The 11,253-nt window shown below is 41.4% G+C and overlaps 1 protein-coding gene across 1 annotated transcript in view; it reads right to left on the bottom strand.

Annotated features, from left to right (window-relative positions):
* Nucleotides 1-981: 981 nt before the first annotated feature.
* LOC149280152 (protein Shroom2-like) overlaps nt 982-11,253 on the bottom strand; it is a 96,140-nt gene continuing 85,868 nt past the window's right edge. The window contains exons 7-10 of the mRNA XM_089500770.1: nt 9,813-10,334; nt 7,911-8,082; nt 3,786-4,058; nt 982-1,248 (exon numbers count right to left, since the gene is read on the bottom strand). Of these exons, the coding sequence (XP_089356896.1) occupies nt 982-1,248; nt 3,786-4,058; nt 7,911-8,082; nt 9,813-10,334 (1,234 nt within the window). The remainder of the gene's footprint in view (nt 1,249-3,785; nt 4,059-7,910; nt 8,083-9,812; nt 10,335-11,253) is intronic.

Raw genomic sequence — 11,253 nt, 5'->3', positions numbered from 1 at the left:
AGAGGAGTCTGTGACAACAACAAATGCTTAACGGGACAGAAGCCACCCCAACGGCTCCTGGGAATAATAGAACAGAACAAGTAGATGGTGCATCACAACAGCACACACATCACAATGGGATATGGGGGATCCTTGCCGAAAAGATTAATTTCTTACGCAGATAACTTTTAAGATTGTAAGCATGCGAGCAGGACTCTCTCCGCCTAATGCATTGGTTTGTCTTAGTCTGTCAATTCTTGTCTTGTCGTACACCTTGAATTTATGTATTGTATTAAGCGCTGCGTAAACTGTTGGCTCTATATGAATAAAAGATAATAATAATGATAAAAAAGTCCTATCTTAGAAGATACATGTGGACAGAATGATGTCAGAAATCAGATATCCTAAAATAGGATTTTCCAAATAATTGTTCCATAACATAATTCATCGTATAACCTGGTTTTATTTTGACTTTTTTGTTACTTGTATTTCTCCAAGAGAAATAAAGACAACAGCATGTTTCCTGCTTCATAAATACAACCCTCAGCTGGTGCTGGCGAGAAGGAAAGGGAAGTAACAATTCGGCTTACAAAAAAAGATGATGTATACACCATCACTAAGAGATCCAATGTATGGTTATTTGATCTCTTTGCTGCTGGACCATGAACACATTTGTACTGTACAGATAAGAAACATATGCTGTTCTAGGTTAACATGCAGTATATTTAGGAGTACATCTTCCAACTGGATTTAAAACTTTACATTTCATTTTTAAAAGAAAGATTAAAAGTGTCTACAGTATCGAGAAAAACTGTACAGTGAAACATAAAAAAATTAAATATAGCATTGGAACAAAACCAAGAAATTATTGCTAGTGGTTAAGTATTGTCACTTTTTGTGACACCCACAAACATTAATGGTGCTATTTGTTTGCACATTGAGTAAATATAAATCATATAACGTAAGGTTGGCCAGAACTCCACTTGTGACTACAAAGTCCCTTTACTTGAATCGTTCTGGTGGAAGGCTGTCGGTCAAACATTTCAGTTGCTCTTCCCCAAGTTTAATTTTATCTTCCAGTTCTCGTTGTTCTAAAATTAGAGCCGATTTCATCTTTACAAAGTGTTCGTAATCTGCTAAATTTTCCTCATTAAGGTAATTTGCCAAAATGTCGAACACTGTGCGTTCTCGACGGTCTAGGTTTTCCTTCAGTTCCTTTGCATCTTCATGTTGTCTAGTCAGTAACTTCCGTTTCTCCACTAGTGTTCTCTGAAGAAAAAAAAAAAGAAACATTAATTTTAGCCAATTATTTAAAAAAAAAAATCAGAACTCCTCAGTTTGTGTGACGCTGAAAAGTCCACTATATACAGACACACACTCTTCTCCATATTGATTTTATTCTTAACAATCTTCAATCTAATCTTTGTCATTACCTAAACACGTTTCTCTGTGGTGAACTACATAGCCCATTCCTACAAGGTATGTATATGCTCTGGACATAAGTAGCTGGGTTTATAATAGGGCTGAAACAACTAATCGATAAAATCGATAATAATCGATAATGAAAATCGGTGTCAACGATTTTCATTATCGATTAATAGAATCGATTTTTATCGATTATAAAAATTCTAATCCAACCTCAAACAGAGATCGGATTATAACACTAGAATCCAGATCCCCCGCAACGCTGCAGGGGACCTGGATTCCCCTCACTGTCGGCCTGTCTCTCACTTCCGTTTCTCTCCCCCTCCCATACACCCCTCTGACTCCTCCCCCCTCCCATACATCACTCTGCCTCTCTACTCGGTTCCGTTACTGACTTCATAGAAGCCTCAGCGTAAGTGAAGGGCAGTAACGGAGGCTGTCTGTGCGCATCGTACAGACCCCCACCGGCTGACAGAGGATCATCCTCTCTGTCAGCAGGTGGGGGTCTGCATCGCACAGACAGCCTCCGTTACTCACCTTCACTTACGCTGAGGCTTCTATGAAGCTGCAGTGAAAGTTCCTGTCAGTAACGGAGCCGGGTAGAGAGGCAGAGCAGTGTATGGGAGGGGGGAGGAGTCAGAGGGGTGTATGGGCGCCACCGTCCCATACACCACTCTGGCTCCTCCCCCTCCCATACGGCACTCTGCCTCTCTACCCGGCACCCTGGTGTCTTGTGAACCTCTGTGGCTGACAGGAGGCAGAGTGGAGTATGGGAGGGGGGAGGAGGCAGAGTGGAGTATGGGAGGAGGCAAAGTGATGTATGGGAGGGGGAGGAGCCAGAGTGATGTATGGGTGGGGGAGGAGCCAGAGTGGAGTATGGGAGGGGCAGAGTGGTATATGGGAGGGGGAGGAGGCAGAGTGGTGTATGGGAGGGGGGAGGAGGCAGAGTGGAGTATGGGAGGAGGCAGAGTGGAGTATGGGAGGAGGCAGAGTGGAGTATGGGAGGGGGGAGGAGGCAGAGTGGAGTATGGGAGGGGGGAGGAGGCAGAGTGGAGTATGGGAGGGGGGAGGAGGCAGAGTGGAGTATGGGAGGGGGAGGAGCCAAAGTGATGTATGGGAGGGGAGGAGCCAGAGTGGTGTATGGGAGGGGGAGGAGCCAGAGTGGTGTATGGGCGGGGGAGGAGCCAGAGTGGAGTATGGGAGGGGCAAAGTGGTATATGGGAGGGGGAGGAGGCAGAGTGGAGTATGGGAGGAGGCAGAGTGGAGTATGGGAGGAGGCAGAGTGGAGTATGGGAGGGGGAGGAGGCAGAGTGGAGTATGGGAGGGGGGAGGAGGCAGAGTGGAGTATGGGAGGGGGAGGAGGCAGAGTGGAGTATGGGAGGGGGGAGGAGGCAGAGTGGAGTATGGGAGGAGGCAGAGTGGAGTATGGGAGTTGGCAGAGTGGAGTATGGGAGGAGGCAGAGTGGAGTATGGGAGGGGGGAGGAGGCAGAGTGGAGTATGGGGGGGAGGAGCCAAAGTGATGTATGGGAGGGGAGGAGGCAGAGTGGTTTGGGAGGGGGAGGAGCCAGAGTGGTGTATGGGGGGGGAGGAGCCAGAGTGGTGTATGGGAGGGGGAGGAGCCAGAGTGGTGTATGGGTGAGTTATAGTGGTGTATGGGGGTATTATGAATTTCAGGGCATATAGGGGGTATAAGGCATATCGATATTAGGCATATCAGGGGGGTATAAAACATATCTGGGGGTAAAAGGTATATCAGGGGGCTCAGTTGCATATCACTGGCATATAAGAGGTATAAGGCATATATGGGGGCCCAGTGGCAAGCTGGGGGTCAGATGTGCATAACCGGGGGCAGTTTGGTAAATAAAAAAATTTTAAACAAGGCTTTTTTCTCATAGTTTTTATTAAATATGAAAAATAGTTAACATATGAATTAATATTTACTAATAACTTTGTATTTAAACCTAGTTTGAGAAACACTGTGTTTGGGTTCTTGTAGCTTTTATTATTATGTCAGTAAAATAAGAAGGTGAATAGAGAGAGGCCATTGCAATAAAGAGATGAAAGTGTAAATTGTACGTTTTTTATTACATTATTTGAAATTGAAAAAAAAAATTTTTTTATCCGATTAATTGATTAATCGAAAAAATAATCGGCCAACTAATCGATTATTAAAATAATCGTTAGTTGCAGCCCTAGTTTATAACTAATTAATATCTCCTGTTGGAAGCAGCTGAGATACTGCTTTTGGTGACCTCTTTTTTGTCATTATTATTAAACAAATAGAAAGAATAAGACTGGATGTTGAATCTTGACATACTATATATTTGTTTATTCCAGCCCCTCAGCCTGTCAACCAGTTTTCTATAGAAAAACTACTTACCCTTTCCTCAGGAGAAGCCGTTTCATCCAAGTTGTTAAGGGCGTTCTCCACCCGAGCAAGACGTCCGGAAAGCGACAGCAGAAGGTTCACAATTTTCTCTAAATCACCAATGAACATCCGGAACTTGTCAAACTCATTTGGCTTGCAGACCTCTTTTACGATTACTTCAACCTCCTCGCCCAGAGCGTTGTTACACTGGATGTCTTCTAGAAGAGTTTCCTTGGCTTCACGGAGAACCTGCAGCTTTCTACTTATGCTGTCTATCAATTCTTGCTATGGAACAGAAGAGTTTAAAAATACCATTAATAAAAGTGGAACAACTGTATAGCAGCTAGATTCTTTAACCTCATAAATGTTCCTCTGAGTATGTTAGCTGCTAAAAATAATGTACAATACAGGAAATTAATGACTACATCACTTGACTGTTTAAACTGCTCAGTTATTGCCGACGCCGACATTCTGTTGTAGAAAAGGTGGAGACCACGCAGGTGTGTAGATCCCCCCCCCCTTCTTGCAAAGGCGAACGCTTTTTATAATGCTGTTTGTGGCAGTGCAAAGGTCATCTATTACAAAGGCAAACAACAAAGAATAAGCTGTGCCAGGAAAGGGAACATTTCCGGGTTTTTACAGCTCATGCGTCAAAACTTTCATTTCTGGCTTATAGATTTCCAAGGTTGGTTAAACTGTGTCCCACATTCATCACGGTCATAATTTTTAATGTAAGATACATAATACGTCGAACATGACAAACTTCTCTACCTGTTCCCATTAGAACTTAAATAGAGGAGTACTGTATCATCACTGTTAGTGCGCCCTTGTGTTGCAATTATTTATCATCACGTGGCCTCGTCCTACGAGCATGCCAAATGGGTAATAGGTTTTTAAACATATTTTAATATGGAAGATGAATTGGTTTCATGTCCTAGCAAAGACTGGTGTGCAGACACTATGCTTATCGTGAGAAGGACCCTTTTCACTCATCTGTATTTTGTCTGCATTTGTGTTACAAAGTAAATTCGTACTTTGAGGACCACTCCAGGTCTTACAGTCCCCAGTTTCAATTTAGTTTCGACTGTGACTTGAAAAGTTTGCATTGAATTCTCAATTGTAAAGCAATCAGGAAGAGGAATTTGGATTCCCACTGAGGTTGGATTGGGCAATTTGACCGTAAAGAGATTTGACAATACAGAGATGATATAATCTCTGAGTTAATCTTGAGACCAACTCATCTCTAGGTAAATAGACCACACATGTTGCTGATTTATGACATCTTAACCCTACTAAAACATTCCATGCCTGACACATCATAAATTGCATTACTGAACATAGACTCCTTTAGATGATCCACATTTCTCTTGTGTAGACATGTCAATGGCCACACTTGAAATAAATGAAAATCCAGCCCTGTTACTACTGCTATATTAAAATAATTTTTCTCTACAGAGAACAAGGCGATTTTATATTTCTCTAGGCTCAGGTCCCAGTTTGCTGGCATCAAAACTTAAAAAGAGGAAATAATTAAGCAGGTGTTACTATTAAATATCTGTTTTATCACCAAGTAAGATCCGTGATTCTGCAACACAGACCTCAACTACAGCTCGCAAATCAGATACTGCACGTTCTTAACATAAAATAAGAACTGAATCTCTTTGCTACCTGTGTGTTGTGAATTTTGACCGAATGTACCATATGGTGCTGCCATGGGTCCACAAACCAACACAGTTACAGGCAGATCAAGGCTAATTTTAGTCAAATGCAGCTTCTAAGAAAAATAATGATGTGGATGAAAAGCTCTTTTAAAGTACTTTGACAAATGCTTTGCTTGTTAATTTCAGGATTTTTTTTTATTTCTTATTATATTGGCATGTACAACAGAGCCTCTGTATAAATTATTTTTATAGGTGGCAAGGAAAAAGAATACCTTTGTGCTAGCTGGGTCAAATTAGATAAAGGATTACTGAAAATAAAACTTGTCAACAATTCGTCAAAATTTAACTATTTTTGTGATTGCCTTATTGCACTGGGATTCTATGCCACCACAATCTTATGTTACCCATTGTGTATGAAAAGAATGGGGAGTATAGTCTTACATCTGCCGTTTTCTGGTCACATATGAACTGCCTTGTACAATGTGCTAAGGGCATTATAGTCATAGTCAATTACTTACACACGCACCCTCCTCAATGTATTCATATGGCTGTGTATCTTACAAAATCCTTTTTTTTTGTTGCAGTTTAAGTCATAGTTTTGGCTTCATAAATCCCCCAGTGTCTTATATATTCAATCCTTAATTATATGCTCAAAGTTCAGGAGCGTTTATAAAACTGAACACGTTTAGACAGGCATCAGTACTGTGCAGATTTGGCAGAAAACAAATATCAAGCTTGCGTAAGAATGATTTATATGTCATATTCCAAGGAGGATGTTCTCCAAAACAAGAGTGACTGGTTTCCCGTCTGGCAAGAAACAAATTCATGGCTAGTGGAATAACTTTCAGTTCAGGTGGAACTATAAAACAATGGGGCTGTGTATCAGTAGACTACCCTACACCATAAAATAACTACTATCTGCTGATGGGAAGGCCTTCACCTGAGTTCAGATGGACTTGGGGAACGTTCATCTTGGTTATCACATTGTGATCTGCCTCTGTGATCATTTCTCCATTTGGTGGAAACAATTCATTTTCAGAACTAAACCACACATTGAATTAAAGCTCTTTATGCTTAATGAATAATTTTGAAAGCTGCTAGGAAGATTTATTGCAAAAAAATAGGGCTTAAGGATATATTTTAAATAGTTTATGAATTTACTGCTTTATGTCACAAGTTTATTTTTAATAGCATTACTTTCTGGAAGTCGGTTGTAGAACAGACAATTAGCTTCCCGATATGGAGTATGCCAACTGTTCTAGAACAACGCATTGGTAGTCAGAGAACTGTGGGAAGAGAAGCCAATATAATGATATAAGGTTGTTCTGGTCTTGATGCGAGTGGTGTGTGTGCCAGATTCCTCGTTACCAGTGTTGTATTCTGGCCTAGGCGAACAAGGTCTATGTGTAGGGTGGCGCATCTAGGGGGAGGAAGACCCTCTGCCACAAAGGAGCAAGCCAATCTCCCTACTGGGCTATCAGGCTCCCCATAGTGCCACTGCTCAATAGGGCAAACTTTTAAGCAGAATGAAGTACTTTAATATGCATTCTTAATTGGTGGGATGAATGCAACACTAGACTGTTCTTTTAATGTTCAGGAGTAAAGGCAAAACAATCTTCAAGGCTCTCCAAAGGAGCCCAGACGGAGAATTCCTAAATCCTCTAAAGAACACAGCGCTTCATATCCTTTTTTTAAGACTAAGAACGTCAAACACGCATATGCCCTTTTAGTTTATTTTATTTGGAACACTGCAACAGCACAAAGGACACCACCTTTTAGTCACCTCCATATTTACACGGTTTTAAGTTTCGAGCCCAAAGTATAATCGCCTGTAATTACATTTCTACAGCAGCTGTCCCCAGTTTTATTTTTGTTTTTCTACTAGGAAGAAAGCCTACTATTTAAAATACCACAACAGTATGCGTTTGACAAAAAAACAAAACAAGCATTTAGATTTTAAACCATCCATTTAAATCACTAGTCCACGCGTTCATTATACAGTGTCACCGTTTAATAGAAATGGCACCAGAATGGCGCTTTATTTGCAGAGAATATGTGCATTTAATATTGTTTCTATAGTGAATGCTCCAGTTCTGCCTACACACACTAGTTGTAATTACACAACTGAAAAGGTACTTTGCTGTATGTCTGCTGTAACTGCTTGATCATAAAACATGCATACACAAAGTATTATGGCAACCTCTTTATAGTAACAATTTTAAGGTTGTTTAAGCAAGGCCATCCTCACCTTTTCTTTCTATAAATGCATACTGTTACACACTACTAGTTATGTCCATGTTATATTTGTTATACCTGTTATGTCTACCTATTGTACAGCGCTGCGGATTATAACAAAGGTATAAATCAAGAAAGAATCAATGAAACAATGCATTTCGCACAGTGCCCTCTACTGGCCACATTAGTGTGGCACTGCTAATACACAACAGATTGAGGCTCACTTTCAGCACAAACGTACCTTTTTCTCAGACAGGTCCTTATCCAACTCGTCCTCGGAGCTCTCCTCGGGGTGCTGCTGCTCCTGCATGTCTTTCATCTTAATGAGGAGCTCGGCTTTCGGGGCAGACGTGCTGTAGTACGCAGAACTGGTTGTCAGAGAAATGGCTGCTGTCGCATTCTGTTCTTCTTTCCTGTGACAAGATAGGACACAATCAAAACATGCATGGGCACTAATATATTAGGGTTTCCTCACTAGCACCGTCTGTAGGTTATGAAGTATAAAGAATTACAGAATATTTTACTGCAGAGACGTGTTTAGTATGGCAGCCGTTGCACAATGTATTCACTTCAATCTCATGACTCCTTTTAAAGCTAGTAGCTCTTACTGGGAAACAAAGCTAGAATGAGGAGAAACACGTTACTGAAAGAACAAACAAAATTTGACCCACTTTGATCTGTTCTGAAATATTTTGTGTTCCACCCATGTGAGTATATGTTAAGCTTTTTTCCCCCTATGTCCTTGGCAGGTTACCATTAAAAGCACCGATTATCACATACCACAAGACTGGCGATGTACTTTTAGACATTTACGGTATTGAAACGAAATCTGCAGGAACGTTAAAAAAAAAATCTATCGGATTTCAAACACAAATTGGTACAATGTACAGTGGTACAGAATTTTCTCTGTATATGGCCAAGTTAGCAACTTGACATTCTGAATAAAACAAATAAACCACAAATTGAATATTTGTATGAGACGTGACACATCAAGGCTCAGATATCTGTAAAACACAACCAAAGCAGTCCTGCTATGGAATGTGTAACACGGATCAGTAGGCAGTTTAATCTCTTTCAATCACTGCCATCAGCAATCTACAGCAAGGCAGTTAGCGATGGGTTCCACATAATAATATGTTACAACAGCAACACAGAATTTGATGGCAGAATAGGTACCTTTCCCATCCATGTTTTAATTTCCTTACTATATTTACATCTACCACTTATGTGGCTGTTCTGATTATCTACCAACCAATAAAAAGGAACGCCATTTAAATGGTTTTACAACAGGGCTGCATTACTTTAGTCCCCAAGGGCCGCAATTCTGCGCAGTTAGCCGAGATGCCTGTGCTCAAGCTGGTATGTCCAAAAATGGTGGCCTGTTGGCGGCCATGCAGGAATGGAGTTGTGCAGCCATTTTTTTATAATAAAAAAAGAGAAAATCAACTGTTTGTCTTAATGTATTTCCTTCCAATGGGTAATGTCTGTGAGTCTGGTCACTGCCCTATCCTGATTATCTAGTACATCGCTGTGCCCTGGCTATTGAATACATCCAAGCATAACTGCCCAAGTCGACATGGTGAGGTCAAGTCGACATGGTGTACAGCGCCATGGGGCAAGCGACATAAGAGTGCGCCCACGAGGAAAAATAAAAGGTAGCGTGATGGTAGCACTCAACAATGTCATCTATGATTTCAACACACAGGGATTATTTAAACAATTATATAATTGCTGCTTTTTTTCAAGGGCATTCTATGAAAAGCTTTTATGTGGGTTTAGTACTAATTGTGCCCTCAATGATGCATTATAGCATAACGACAAAATCACTTTTTCTAGTACATAGTTCCTAGGTAGCCATGTAAATCTTATGCTCCCATGCTACTGAAACTTGAAGTTTACATTAGAAGATTGAATTTTACTTTTGAAGATCACTGGAGAGGATACATGTTTTTTTTGGTGGGCCCTCAGCTCCCTTTCAGTCACTGAAGGATCTGCGTTAGCAAGTTATCCCATTAAACAGGTATCAATTAGGGGGTGATCTAGAGGCTGAGCTTAAAGCAACGTGGGCTTTGATATAAAGACTAATAAGGTGAACACAAATTATATATACATTAAAGTGTAACATGCGAAACTGAGTGCTTACTTCTCATCAGGAGGTCTTGGAGACTGGACTTTTGGGTGAAGCTTCCTGCGCTGCTGGGCTTCCTCTAAAAGGTGCTCATCTTTTTGAAATATTCCTTCCATTAAGTCCATTGTGGTCATCATTTTGGTGTTAGGATCTAAAATGTCTGCCAGAGACTTATCCTTGCCAACAATTTCTCTCATCAGTTCCTCCGACTTAAAGTCAGCATAAACATCTTTGCTCCTCGAGCTGCTAGATGGAAGGTGAGACGCCTTGTTTTCATTTGTGTTTCCTACAGGGTCCTGGGTTAATTGATTGACCTCAGGATCTGGTTCATGTCTTGTGTATGCACAGAAGCGGGAATAGGATTGCTCAGATGTGCTAAGAGTCTTGAGTTGGTCCTTTGCAAGTCCCGTGGGTAAGGCAGGAGGTTCAACTGCACTTAGCAAGTTGTGTCTGCTTTCTTTCTCTGCATTGCTTTCAGAGTGAACAATCTTAATTGGGACCATTTTCACAGTGGTATTGTCAATCACTCGCTCAATTCTGGAAAAGAGATGATCAGATAGTTAGATGATGCACAAATATACATTTGCATATTTCTTGAGCACATGTGATTGGATACTGCATACGAAAAAAACAGAACGATGCAGTATATTAGTATACCAAACTTTTTCAGTTAAAATAATAACAAGGTTATTGGCCCAATGGCATACAACTACATTTTTTGGAGAACTATACTGTATACAAATAACATTACTTCATAACACGGAGGATGTTAAATAAAGTAAAAAAAACCCCAGATGTTTTAATTTAAGCCCTGTGCGGCCGCAGACCCCTAAAGCCGGCCCTGGTGGGGGCTTCCCGGCCCCTTAGCGTGGCGGACCCGGTCGCAGTTGCGGCGGGCTTAAGGGGCCCTGCGTTAATGCGGCCGTAGAGGCCGCATAGGCCCAGTCAGTTCGGTCCTGACTGGGCCCATTTTAAGGTAGGGGCCTGGAGCTGCAGCTCCATCAGCCCCTAAGTCAATCTGGCCCTGCCGCGGGCCCGGTCACTTGCTCCGGCAACAAGGTAAGTAGGGTGAGGGAGGGGGGTGCAGTGAGAAGGGGCAGAGAGGGGATACATATTGAGAAGTGGGGAAGGGGGTACATAGTGAAAAGGGGGAACAGTGAGAAGGGGGCAGATAAGATGAGGAGAAGGGGTAGTGTGAATGCATATGAGAATGAATGAATAAATGTGTGGATGAATTATGTGAATGCGTATGACAATTAATTCATGTGAGACTGCATTAATGAATGTGTTAATGATTTGTGTGAATGTGTGAGTAAATGCAAAGATGGTACATGAAGGGTGGGCTTTAACAATAAATAAATAAATAAATAAAAATGGGCTGCTCAGGCTTAAATGCCCGGGCCTATTTTTTGTCCCAGTCCGGGCCTGTGTGTAACCAATTAATTGTAAACACTGT

This window comes from Sceloporus occidentalis, unplaced genomic scaffold (assembly GCF_023333645.1).
Source record: "Sceloporus occidentalis isolate IW3139 unplaced genomic scaffold, rSceOcc1.0.p SCAF_159, whole genome shotgun sequence".
In the NCBI taxonomy this organism is placed as follows: Eukaryota; Metazoa; Chordata; class Lepidosauria; order Squamata; family Phrynosomatidae; genus Sceloporus; species Sceloporus occidentalis.
The sequence above is the reverse complement of the archived record's forward strand: the minus strand, read 5'-3'. Positions and strand labels throughout refer to the sequence as shown.